The following is a 13,430-nucleotide window of genomic DNA, read 5'->3' as shown; positions in this document are numbered from 1 at the left end:
GTAGTAGAGCATAATGGTTTGTGGTTTGATATTGAAGACGTGAGGGTGTGAACAGTGAAGTAGATATATATCCATCGATCAGCCCTCAACCCTATAATCAGTGAATAGAAATTAACACTTGCTTTTCAAGCATGAGACGAAATATCTTAAAGAATCAAGCCATATCACTGGGGTTAGTCTTGAACGACATTCCTACATGGACTCATCCCCATCCGAGGACCATCTGACTCCTACGCTCTATTATAGTGGCTAATGGTCAGGCACAACCTCCTTAATGAGATTGGAGTGTATATGAATGAATGGCTAACAGCTAAAGGACAACTCTATTACATACATCACCAAGAAGACATTCGGTAACAGGGTAAACAAAAGGAGACACTTAGAGAAATACTAGAGTGGCTCTTCCCGTCGAGCTTACCCTCCACGGAGATATAGATCACAAATGTTGTGTTTTTATGCCGACTAAATTCACTTTGACACAATACCAAATACCGTGTGAGAATGTTTGCATGACATACAAGAGCATGAGTTCAACGCCTTTTGCTTCTTCATCTACAGAGGTATAGAGATGCTAACACACAGCAGGGCCGGCTACATGGACAATTTTGCCGTAACCACACTTGCTATTGGGTAACAGATACCGGCGACTGTCAGGGAGGATGCTCCTATTTTCGAGACAATTTGCACATCCTTCTTCCACTATAGATACAGTGAGAACGGGATCCAGTAGGAACACCCAGTAATTCGTAGTTGTTAAGAACTCCAGAAATTGATCACAGACTACTGGTTAGTTAGTTACCACATTTCTTTTTTCTTTTTTTTTTTTTTTTTTGTTCTCTGAAACCGCTAAAATGTACAGGAGCCGGGCTTTGTCGTACGGAATCGTCAATGGGGGTCTGTTTCGAGTTTGGGCAGCTTAGATATCATGGCTACTTTATTATACGTTAACGCACCTCAAGCACAACAAGATTAGGGAGAAAGCATCGCAACAATACTGGTAGTGATTAGAACAAATGCAGTATTATGTACAAACAAACAACAAAGCTCAATAACATAAAGCTGCAACATCTATATACTCGTTTGGTCGTATACTCGACAAGTCGTAAACTAATGCCTTCATTTTTTTTAGTTTCCATTCCAATAACTTCAACACTATGCCCCCCAGAATCATGACTTGTCCTTCGTTTTCCAGCGTAACATCATTAAAGGGAGATGAGAGCATCGTGTACAGCTCAACCCCTCGTGTTGTATCGTTCATTGAACGCATTCACCGCTGCGAGAGCATTAGCTTCGAATTCTAAGAACTATAATGGCAATTAAAACTCACCAATTCCAATCTGCCTATACAACCAATTCCTCGAACTCTCATCCTGCACCGGAATGAATGGGCCATTGGCACCTCCCTTAAGCGTGATACTCATTCCAGTCCGCTCCTTTGAGATTGTTTGGATGTCCGTCAATCGAATATCCCACTCGCTCCGGAGTCGCTTGGTGCGGACGAGCATGATCCGGTCATAGGTCAACATGACCAGTATGTCTCTACCCGGGAGCTCCAGATGCGCGATATAATCCTGGTTAAAGTATTTGCCATCATCGGTCGTCTTGAGCCAGAACTGACCCAGGGCTTCGCGCTGGGAATAGGGCCGTACAATGCCCTCTGTTCCGATGAAACGGGTCAGACGGACACGATCCAGACCTTCAGCATCGAATACAGTTGTCGTGTTTCGAACACCTTCAGCGAGGTCTATCACATAGTTAGAATTCAATGTACTTCCCACACAGTTGTTGATGTCACATACTTGAGGCAAGATCAAAAGCACCAATGGCAGGCTTAGTAGCCAAACCCAGCACACCCTTCCCGACACCCTTGAAGAATCCCTGCAATCCCTCCTTCTCAGCACCCTGGAGCGGATGACGCGCAAGTCCTCCGATACCACTCGCCAAACTATTAGCAAAAGCATTGCCACCAGCAGTGATACCGTACAGTGCATGCTTCGGGCGGTTTCGAGATTTCGACATCCGACGCTGATCTTGGAATTCCTTGTCCAGGGTAGCAGCCGCAAGACCCTTGGACATACTTCCGGTGAACTTGGCCATACTATCGGAGAAACCAAAGACAGATTTCTTGACGAAGCTCGTGGCTCCCTTAGCAATTCCGTAACCCAGTTCCTGGGGTCTGTCCGTCATAACGAGACCCTGGTACGGCTCGTAGAAGATAGCAGCAACACCAGAGCTGACGTTGTTAAACAGACCTACGGGGTTTCCAAGGAAATCTGCGGACCCAAGAACAATATGCACTTGACGAAGGAACTCTTGGGTATAGTGCCTCTGGATATTGCTGGCAAGGACACCAAAAGAAACACGAGCATTCTCCAGCATCAAAGCGTTCAGTCGAACAGGAGCGTCGTTGATGTTACCAATAGACATGGTCATGACATTGACGAAGAACATCAACGGGTTGGATGGCTGCATCGTGTCTTCGACGTTCACACGCTCAGTACGCATAAATGAGATATCCAGTTGCATGGGCTGCAGATGCAGGAGCTCGAAGTACACATCCTGCTCAGCACCTTCGTGCCGCGGTTCCGGAATTCGGAGATCTTCGTCGCAAAGCGCTCCTTCTTGTTCTTCAGACCAGGAAGCACCCGGTACCTTGATGAAATCGAGCAGAGCCAGAACAAAGTCCTCGTCAAGTTCAAGTGTCATTTGCTGTAGGAGCACCGTGGCATACTTGATATACAGCACACCATAAGAGTCATCCTTCACGCGCGTAACCATGGCGTGGAAGATCGGGTGGGCTTCCATCTCCTTTCCAGTCTTGGGAACGACACTTGGATACAGCAGAATGGGAAAGATTCCTCCATAAAGCTGGTTGTCGATCTGAATCCACCTAATCGTAGTGTTCAGCGTCTGGTACACCCTCGACTCCCGGTACTTGATGTCAATCTCACGGAAGGTGAGGTAAAGGAGCTCCTTCAGGTTCTGGTTGACCATTGAAATACCAATACCGCCAAGACGAAGCTGAGCCTTGAAATTGACATCCGAGTTTAACTCCTTGACCTCGAAACCAGCGCTCAAGCTTGCTTGAGAAGACTGTCCCCTCTGTTGCCTGTACATACTCTTTGACTGCTTGAAGTTCGACAAAACAAGCGTCTGCGTCGGGCCGTCGGCAACAATGTTGATATCGATGATCCTCTGGGGTTCACCGTGTTGAGTTGGGGGTATCCTCATGGGGATCAAGTTTCCGATTTCAGCAAGCTTTATGTGCCGTTCTTTGCCATTACTTGTCACAACAAGGGACTTGTTCTTCGTGGCCGGGTAATCCCAAGCATAAGGCATAATGCTTCGAGGCGGCAGGCGATACCGGATCGGCCGCCAACCACTTGTCCGGTCATCCTCGTCATCTTCAACGTTTGGATTCTGCAGAAGTCCCAATTAGCACAAATTATCAAAAACACGGACAGGGACTGAAAACATACAGCCTGGTAGAAGATGAATTCCAAATCACTCTCATTCCGCATAGAGAACGGCCAGTTGCGGGTCTCAATGTTGAAGTGCAAGAAAAGCGTGGCACCCTCCAGGATAATATCAACCTTGATCAATCTTTGGCGCTGGTTCTCCTTGGCCAATTTCACATGCACAGTTCCGACATCCGCGATGTTAAACGGCGACGACCACTGGTTGTTTACACCAGGGAAGCACAGACAGAGCTGCTTCTCCGCAACCTGGCGCAGGAAGTGAAGAGGGAGAAGCTCGCCACTCTGTATAGTCAAGACGTTGGGCGAGCCAGGCTCACGAACCATAATGTCCTCACTCAGCTTGTTTTTCATGATGAAACGAGGTGAAATGGTGACGACCTTGGTCATCTTGTATTTGCCTTCACCTTCAGCGACAGATACACCCGAGTGGAACTCTGAGCGGCCAGCCCGGTCCGGTAACATCACTTCGAAAGTACTTCCGATAGCTTCGAAACTTTGGGGCTTGCACCAGGCGGATTCGCCGATCTTGATCATCGACCGGTTTTTCTGGTCGTCAGTCGGGTAAGAGTACATGTACGGAAGTGTACGGCCACCATGTCTCGCGTCAGCCCTCAGGCCCTGTCCAGCTGCTGACCGTGCCGACTGCATGAACGCCTTGCTCTGGATCTCCATGGGAAGACCAGTCTTGTTCAGGATCAGGTATGGACTGTAAATCGAAACCTTGAAGGCACCTCCGCTATCCGGCACATTGAAGTAGTGAAGTTTCAACATCAGCTGGATACCTCGGTCGTCTTTCAATGGTAGCGTGTGCTCCCTCCGGAAATCCTGGGCATTTCCGTTAATAATTGCGAATTCACTTTGCTTGAAGACAGTGTCCTGGAGGTCAATGCTGAGTAGCAGTAGATGGGAAAGCTCGACAACATGGACTGGGCTAACACCACCCTTGCGTAAAAAGTTCGTCCAGTCTTTCTTGGTGTCCTTGTCATAGATGCGATACTTGAAGTCGTACGGGAGCAAGTTCTGGATCTCGACGGGAGCAAAGATCCTAGCCCGCATGTACGGATAGGTGCTTGTCAAAGAGTCTTTCGAATCGAAGGCGGCGTGCATCTGGAAATAGAACGGAGGAGACTGTTGTCCATTTTCGCTGAGACACTTGATTGTCCGCGTCGGCCGTTTCAAGAGATCCTTCCAGTGCAGCTGCTCATTTGACCAGTCATATCCGAAACCTTGGTCCGGACGAACCACGACGGAATGCATATACGCTGCTCCAACGGGCGCAGGGCGAGCATCTCCAGGAAGTATCTTCTCAATCTTTAGCAAGTGGCCGTCGTTCGGGTTGTAGATACCCAGCTCGACAGGGATCTGCGTGTTGTTCTCCATAAGAAGCGGCGAGCGGAAAGTGATGTACTTGACATTGTCGGCACCCAGTTTGACCTCAACGAGAAGTCTGTGGAGAATGTTATCCTTCTTGGGCTTCAAGCTGTACAGAATTTCGCCTTCACGCACGACAGGGATGCGACCCACGCTCTCGAAGCCACTGCCCTCGAGCTTGACGCCCACAAGACCGGCATGGCCTTCAGGAGCCAAGGTCTCACGAACCGCAGTTGAGTCTTCGAATCGCCAAGGGTATTCCTCGCCGTCGACAAGCTTAGCAGCTGGTCCATCTTCGTCAGCGCTGACATCAGCCCAAACGCGGAGATCGAAACCAGTGTAGTTGCGGATTCGGTACGGTGCATCAGCTCCTCTCGGTTTCGACAGAACATCCTCATTAGTGTTGAGCATCTGGAACGACTTGGACGCCAAAGCGATTGTGGCAGAAGTAATAGTAAGTTCCATCGTCTTGTGAGAGTAAACGTCGAGGGAGAGAACTTCGGGCTCTACTTCTCTCGCCATGTGGAAGCCCAACTGCCATGGCTCAAAGAGGGGCTCCCATGCCGATTTGGAGAAATTATAGATGTTAACAAAAGTATCGAAGCTTGTGTCGGCATTCAAGGCGGACGACCAGTCACGAACGTCAACAGAGAACTTCTTGACACTCCAGTCGAGCAATGGCAGATCGTGCAAGTCACCAATAAGAATGACTCTAACACCATCAATCTGCGCCTTCAACTCCTCTCGTTTGAGAACAGCGGTGCGTTGGGGAACAATTCTGCGATCTGACGAGTAACCGGCTTCACTGGCCTCTCGCCGTGTCTTAGTGGTAGCAGTAGAAGCTGGCTTGCCAGCCGATCTCCTTTGTTTGCTGCCTTTGCTGTCCGAGATCTTCTTCGTCTGGCTGCCTTCAACCTCCTGCGAAGGTTTCGCGGTCATCTCAGAAGCCTTGTTCACAATCTGAGTGGCCATCAGAATATCACGGAGCGAAAGACGGAGAACCAAGGGCTCAAGATGGACATCAATGGAAGTAAGAGACGAGCCCCGCTCCTGAACACGACTATCCATAGACAACTCAAGAGTAAAATCGTCCAGAATCCGAAGCCTGCTCGTTTCAAACTTGTCCATACGGCAGAGGAACATCCCAACCTTGGTGATTTGCAATGTAGAGACGTTCTGGTGCGAGAAGAGCACTTGCTTTGTGCCGAGGACGATAGCTTCGGTATGGTTTATGGCAGGGTTTGCAAGCATGATCACCTGAGCATCAACAAGGTTCACTCTGAACGAGACGGTCGTCTGCCCGGCCGAGGCTGGTGGATTGCTGTTTCCATTCGATGACACAATGGCGGATCTGTCGTTGTATGCGCTGTCACCGACGCTGGATCGGGGAGTTGACTCGTCTGGGGACTCATCGCCATCCTCTTCCACAACAGGCTGTCCAGTCGCAAACGCTGAATTGGCAAAGGACTGCAGCGCAAAAAGATAGTCGAGAGCAAGAATTATACGAGGGCTATCGATCGTCAACATTGCGATGACGTGCTTGTCCGGCCCTGGAGACATGGAGAGACTCGCCATGAACTGCTGCTGGACGTCATTGTTGATCAATGACATAATCTTCCTGAACTTGTTTGAGTCGTTGTTGCGGTTATCGCGAATCGAAAGGGAGTGAATCAGGAGTTCGGATTCCAATGATCCATCATTCAGCATCCGTAGCTGAACTCGAGTATCATTAAGAGCAAACTTCGACAAGCTGGAATCCTCGAGGCTCCCAATTGGCTCGTCGTCCTTCCCAAGGATAAGTTCCAAGCCAACACTGTCCACCTTGAAGACCATGTCGAGTCGCACCCATGTTTCCGAACTAGACTCGCTCTGCTTTCCCGTATCTTCAGAACTCTTGACGTTTTGCAAAGCCTTTGAAGTCTCTTCCTTCTTCACCGACGAAGGGAGAGCTTCCATTGCCTCAAGCTCTTGCTGTTCGACGTCTGTCGCGAAGGCAGCAGGTACCGTTTTCGAAAGTTCCATCAGGAATTTGAACTGGTTTTGCGAGATGCGCAGATTGATAGGAGACATAGTACCCTCAATTTCCATATCCGGACGGGGGTTGTCTGCTTGATGCTCAAGATAGCATATGCTAAAATCAAGATTCACCTTCTGAATCATCTCAAGTTCTTCCACTGCTCCGTCGTCGAAGTTGAATTTGGAGGTCAGGCGGATATTGCGGATGCCACTGGAGATCACGTTGACAGCAGGGCTATCTTCCTTTTCGTCATCCAGAGGAACAAATGTGTTCTTGGCATAGATTTCTCCAAGGTGCGCAGTAATCGTATCCTGCGGACGGTTCTCTTTCACCATGGCTCTTGGGAAGACCACAATCGGAGTCTTAACCACGACATCGAATCTCATACGCGAGGCATTCTGCTGCATTTGGTTGGCTTGGTTGGCCGCAGCCTGACGAGCGGCATTAAAGATAGCCTGCATCTTGCCAAATTTGACCAAAAAGTTGATGATCTTCCGGTATGGATCCTCCAGGAAGTTGATCTTGATCGAACCAGACCGCAGGAATACTTCCGAATCATAGCCAGGGTAGTCCGCACTCTCGGGGTCGAAAGTCTCGTATTTGAAATCTGCAAAGTTTTCACCCTCGATAGTTAAAAGCCTCCGGATGTCAGAATCCTCAGGTGCGCCTATGTTCATATCATCTACCAGGGTCAAGCTTCCAATACGGGACTGGATGAGCATAGCACGGCCCACGAGGAAGACCCCAACATCAGCAGTATTCAGACTCAAAGTAGCAAGCCTGACACCATCGTTGTTGAGGATAAGAGCAATACTCTTCAAGTCCGCTTTGATGCGAATTTTCCCAGCTTGTTGTCGCCTCTGGGCAACTTCTGCATCACTTTGCACCGCCCTGTCCTTCTGCGTATCCTGATTACTGGGTTGTTCGGGATTCGTGAAAGTGAGCAGGACAAAGTCGAGAAGAGTCAGGAGCGTTCTCCTAGTGACCACAAGGTTTATAGTGGAGACGGACACGTCCAGATTCATCGCTACGCCTTCATACGTGGATTCAAATTCGGGGGATTCCGGCTTGACACGGACAAATTTCAACTGGAAGAGGTCTTTATCCTCATCTGCATTGAAGCCCTTGGAGGAGATGATCCTTTTGAACTCTGGAACATTCTGTTCGATGTGGTCATCAACACCAAGGGACTTCAAGATTACTTCCGCAACCATGTCATACGGACGCATGTAGAAGTCCAATTCAAACCCTTCGGCGACCAGTTCGATTAGAAGACGGTCCCGTTGTGAGTCGTGTGCATCGGATCGGAACATGGAGCCACGAAGACGACCGACGGTGAACTTCAATTCAAAGTCACGACGATGGATGTTGGAAGGCCTTTCCAAGCCCTTACCGGGCTTCTTCTCCTCTTTGGACTCGGCATCTGAATCCTCGTCCACAACCGGCAGCTGCCGGTTGGATGCTTGGAGAGAGGACGATCGCGCTCGGTTGCCAGACAAAGCTTTCTCCTCCTTTTTCTTTTCCTTGGACGCATCGCTTTGTTCGTCCTCGTCGAAGCGTGGGATGGCAATATCAATCAGTTTCATTAGGCTCTTGTACTTGGCGTCAGAAATAGATGCGTGCAATTCCGGAAGGTGTCCAGAAATTCGAGTTCTGGTCAGTTCGGTAACCTTGGGCACGATACACAATTCGATAACGAAATCCACGTTTATCCGATCAATGATGTGCAGGTTCATGGAGGTGTCGCCGGAATCGAGCTGCGACTTCGTAGCGTCGATGCCAGGGCCAATCAAGACCTGAGTCGAATCAAGCTTGAGTAAGAACCTGTCATATAGCAAATGTTCGAGCTCTTTGTAATCTCCCTCATCATATTGACGCTTCTGTTTGGCTTGGAGATCTCTCATTGTTTCCCGATCTACCAGCTCGCTGTTGACACTGATGTGACCGGCATCGAGGATCAAGCAAAGGGAACTCTCCTGGGTGATGCTTTCCGGGACAATAATCAGAGGTGCATTGATATCAAAATGGACGTCAACCTTCTTATGCTCTTCCAAAGCAAACTCAAGTCCAGCTCTAGTTTGCTGCCGGATTTCTTGCACTGTGGCTCCTGCGCTGTCCAAGATAGCTCCAATCGATTCCATGTGACGTTCGGGAGGTTCGAAAAATTTGACAACCTCAACAAGAAATGTGGGGTTATAGATGACCTCTATACTCCTTAGTTTGACCTTTACAATGGAATCGGCATCGCTCTCAAGAGGGTTCTTCTCAAGCTGGAAGCGGAACAGGCTTTCTTCGTCTTCAGTGCCATCCACGCTTTCCTCGGAGGCCAGTTCGTCGTTATCGGTGATACGCGGTCCACTGTTCGATTCTGGAACAGAGTCTTTGACCTTGACGATTTGCGGGTAAAGACTGCCTTCGGTTGTTCCGTCATATACCCTCAGGCCTCCCAGTCCGACATCCACAAAGAATGAGTCGGGACGTTGTAGAGCGTTGGCCCGGAATTCATCAAACACCAACTTCATGATCTCGTTTGCCTCTCCATGAGGGTCACGTTTCAACGTGAAACTTCCTGCCCTCAGGCCCGAATGGACTTGGAACTTGACCCATTCCCTTGGCACTTCCACGCTCTCGGCAATAGCTTTTTTCTCGTCCCAGTCGATGGCGTTGTAAAGCTCCTGTCGCTGCTCCTCTGTCATGGAGGCATCCTCTGATTCTTCTTGCTTTGTACCCCAGAACCACTCACCCCACGTCTGCTGCTGAGCAGGCTTCTTCACACCGACGTTCTCCTTTCGCAGTTGGTTTCTTGCCAATGATCGCCAGAACCGAAGGTCTTCGTAACTGTACTTCGATTCCAACCGGTTTAATTCTGTTGATTCATCCAGAGATAGAGTTTCATCGCGCTTTTTCTTCTTGAACACCTGGATGTAGGATATCCTGTCGTCCCTCCGTTCTTTTATGTAGTCCCAAGACCATCTTCGATTTCGCTCGTGGATCTTGCTTAGCACAGCATTACCAGCAAACTTCAGCCACGCTCGGGGGTCCTCCTTTGGACGGCACTTGGGCTGGTACTTCTTGTATTCTTGGTGGCGAATGTAGTAATGGAAGAGGTCCACAAGCATCAGTGCATCTCGGTATTGGTGATCATCCAAGACGAAACCGAGCTCATCGAATAGAAGTCGGGTTTTAATTGCGGGTCTGTCGTGTTTTCCAGATTTGTCCAATTCCAACCCAGCGCGACCACTGACCGGACGAAGCATGAATTGGTTGGCTTCGTCATTGTCAATGGCATCCTTGAGCTTTTGCATCAGCTCCGCATGACTTGACCCCTGCGCTTCAGCGCCGACATCAGAACCTCGGCCAGTACCAAGGAGCTCTGAGTCAGTGTTCCAATATACTGACAAGGCACCCAAGACAGCTAGCTTATGGGTGGTGCTAGATGTCGACTGAATGAAGGTGGGGTTCCATTCCGCATCCGTGCTGACCGCACTGAGTTCCTTTAAGGTTATTCCGACGGAAAACGGATGACCGGGGGAGGCAACCGAGTCTTCATAGCGGAAATGGACGTTCTTGATCGAGATCTGCAGGTTGTCGACAACAGCTGTGATCATACTCTGAGTGAAGCTCTGGTTCCGGCGCTGTTCTTCCTGACTCATTCCTTCAGAGTTCCGTTCTTTGATAATTTCCGCACTCTCGATCTTCTCCATCTTGAGAGCATGTGCCCTCCGTTCCTCCTCCTCGGCATCGTAGTCGGCATCTTCTTTGGGGGCGGCGAGAAGAAATACGTCTTCAATATCGACTCTAACTGGTTTCCCTCTTAGATTCGACCACGGAATCGATAGTGTGAGTTCGCCCAGGTGACCTTCGACGACGTTCAGAGGTAGGTGTAATTGATCGAGAGCCTCGCGGCGTAGTTCCAGATTCCGCAGTTTGACATCGCCAGACCAGATACCAATATTAAGCTGCTTAGCGTCGAAGTTCTTGACGTAGATGCCCAGGAAGCGGTTGAGCAGATTGGCAACCAAACCCTCTAACATGGTGTCGAGATGCGGCCGTGACCCAGGTCCGAGGGAGGTTTATCGACAAAAGTGGGGTTATTTGATGAGCGGTGGCGCCTGTCTATCCATGAGAAGAATCATCAGTATCATGTTGAAAAAATGAAGTTGGGATAAAAGGGCAGACGTTACTCACCTCGCGGGGCCACGCGAGCTCTAGACACACTCGCAGGTCGGGGAAACAATAGCCATGCGGGAAAGTGATCACACGTCAACTATGCAGATTGTCAGCACCCAAATGAACGAGTTGAGATGTACAGTGGTTGAAATAAGGAAAAAAATAACGATGTCAAGCAGATGACCGGGGAAGGACGAAAAGGGTATCTGATAGATAACGAGTCCAAAACAGAAGCAACAGAGGGAGAGGTTGGGTACCAAGACTGAGGCGGCTTACCCAATTGCGTAATGTGTCTTCCGACAACCCTCCAATTGGATTGTTTGAGAGTCGAAGGCTGTTGTTGGTGACTTGCCTGAGGTTTGTCCGACAAAAACAACCGGATGAGTTAATCGGGGCGAAAGAGGAGGTACGAGAGACACCGAAAGAGGGAGGGCGGCAGGAAGTGACGTCGGTCCCCTGAGGGTTCGTCCAAAAGTGGAATAGCGTTTTCTTGTAGGGTACCAACCCTGATTCGGGGTCTTGGCTCTATTGCCTGATGTGGTACTTCTAATGCCTGAGGTATTAATATAGCACGTGCGGGAAGCTGCATGGTTGGTTGTTGCAGTACGCCCGAGCCAGCAGATGACCGCACCTCAGCAACTTATCACGGCAATGATCTCAAGATTCGTTTGACCTCGACCACCCAATCTCCACTCCTACGAGTCGCTACTCGAGTCAATTGCTGGGTAAGGGACATATTTTATACTCCTTTGTGTGCCTTTTCCATGTTCTACCAGGTCTATCGGGTTCTATTTCCGCTGTTTATGTCTTTCCGAGCGTTCCAGAGATTCTAACTCGGCATTCAAAACCTAGCAGAAGCAAATCCCGCCATGCTCTACAGAACCACCGCTGCTCGCTCTGCCCTCAGGGCCCTCTCGAGCTCCAATGTCTCGGTAGCTCGCTCGGCTGTCGCCAACAATGTGTTCAAGGCGCAGTTGGCGTCCTCCGCGCGCTATCCCGCTCGGCCGATGCCGTCGCCCACAATGGCCCTGGCTGCTCGCAAGCCTGTGACCACTGCGCTTATCCGCCACGCCTCTTCCGCTTCGGGTAGCGGCAACGTTAGTGAAACCATTGTCGCATCGATGCGGGTGAATCGCTGATCAATAAGTATAGGACGAGGAGGACCCCGACATGATGGCTGGTATGAAGTCCGACGCGGTACGTTAGCTTGCTACCTTGAAGTTTCCACCGGGCTGCCCAAGCTAACGTGAATCGTGTTTAGAAAGTCATCAAGGACACCTTCAGCCTTGAGGGTGTTCCCAAGGAGGCTATGTTCCTCGGCTTGGCTGGTGTGATCCCCTACCTTGCTACCTCTCTCCAGACCGTCTACCTCTCGTACGAAATCAACCGGGCCACCACTACCGGTGACGGTCTCCTCTTCTCCGGCGACACCGCTGAGTTGTTGCTGCACTTGCTCGAGCCTGTGCAGGTCGGCTACGGTGCTGTGGTGAGTAGACAAAATTAAGGTTTAAACTTTATGGACAGCAAGGAATTGACATTAGGAACCATGATTAGATCCTTTCTTTCCTCGGAGCCATCCACTGGGGTCTCGAGTGGGCCAGCTACGGCGGCAAGATTGGCTACAAGCGCTATGCGGCCGGTGTTGTGGCACCTGCCGTGGCCTGGCCGACTCTGCTGCTCCCCGTTGAGCACGCATTGATCAGCCAGTTCCTTGCGTTTACCTTCCTGTACTACAGCGACGCCCGTGCTGCGGCGCGTGGCCACGCTCCCTCGTGGTACGGCATGTACCGCTTCGTGCTGACCTTTGTGGTCGGTGCTAGCATTGTGGCCACTCTGATTGGCCGTGAGCAGATTGTCAACACTATCACCTCGGAGCACACCATCAAGGACAAGATCAACGCTCTGCTGTTCCTGCAGAAGAAGGAGAAGGAGGAGGCTGAGGCCCGTCGCCGGGCCGAGCTTGGCCAGGAGGAGGAAGAAGAAGAGTAAGGGCGTGCATCCGCATTGAGAGAAGTGGATTTTGTAGTTTAAAAGACATGCGTGTGATAATTGTAGATTATGCGATCGACCGCCGCTAATTTCATTTGTTGATGCCACCCTAGTGTACGGAGTAGTGTACGGAAGTAGTGTTGATGGGAATATATGTCGTACCTTATCATTGGCCATTCACCGGCAAGACAATAGACGTGCACAGATCAGTATACTCGCACAGGTAGAATGCCAGAATATCACTAACTGCAATGGAACATTCGATAACACTTCTCCCAACGCAACCCCAACCCCGAACTCGTCCTCCGAACAATCCCCCGTCCTCCGGAGAAGCACTGACCAGGACATCTCCGACCAGTGCCAATAAATGGGGACTCCACAGTCCATCATCTGACCTGAATCCC

General features: G+C 50.0%; 2 protein-coding genes across 2 annotated transcripts; one reads left to right on the top strand and one right to left on the bottom strand.

Moving 5' to 3' along the window:
• Nucleotides 1–1,232: 1,232 nt before the first annotated feature.
• EURHEDRAFT_380290 (membrane morphogenesis protein VPS13) lies at nucleotides 1,233–10,901 on the bottom strand (the record flags this gene model as incomplete). Its single annotated transcript, XM_040779277.1, has 4 exons — nucleotides 1,233–1,273; nucleotides 1,328–1,744; nucleotides 1,800–3,420; nucleotides 3,480–10,901. 4 exons carry the CDS (start codon nucleotides 10,899–10,901, stop codon nucleotides 1,233–1,235), a joined length of 9,501 nt encoding a protein of 3,166 aa, XP_040635888.1.
• An 839-nt stretch (nucleotides 10,902–11,740) lies between these two features.
• Nucleotides 11,741–13,280, top strand: EURHEDRAFT_415622 (DUF3429 domain-containing protein). The gene is made up of 4 exons (XM_040782743.1): nucleotides 11,741–12,134; nucleotides 12,190–12,234; nucleotides 12,299–12,523; nucleotides 12,592–13,280. Exons 1-4 carry the CDS (start codon nucleotides 11,907–11,909, stop codon nucleotides 13,024–13,026), a joined length of 933 nt encoding a protein of 310 aa, XP_040635887.1. The 5' UTR covers nucleotides 11,741–11,906; the 3' UTR covers nucleotides 13,027–13,280.
• The last annotated feature ends 150 nt before the right edge of the window (nucleotides 13,281–13,430 follow it).

This window comes from Aspergillus ruber (assembly GCF_000600275.1).
Source record: "Aspergillus ruber CBS 135680 unplaced genomic scaffold scaffold00028, whole genome shotgun sequence".
Lineage (NCBI taxonomy): Eukaryota > Fungi > Ascomycota > Eurotiomycetes > Eurotiales > Aspergillaceae > Aspergillus > Aspergillus ruber.
Note: the sequence above shows the minus strand (reverse complement) of the source record. Positions and strands in the feature narration are given on the sequence as shown.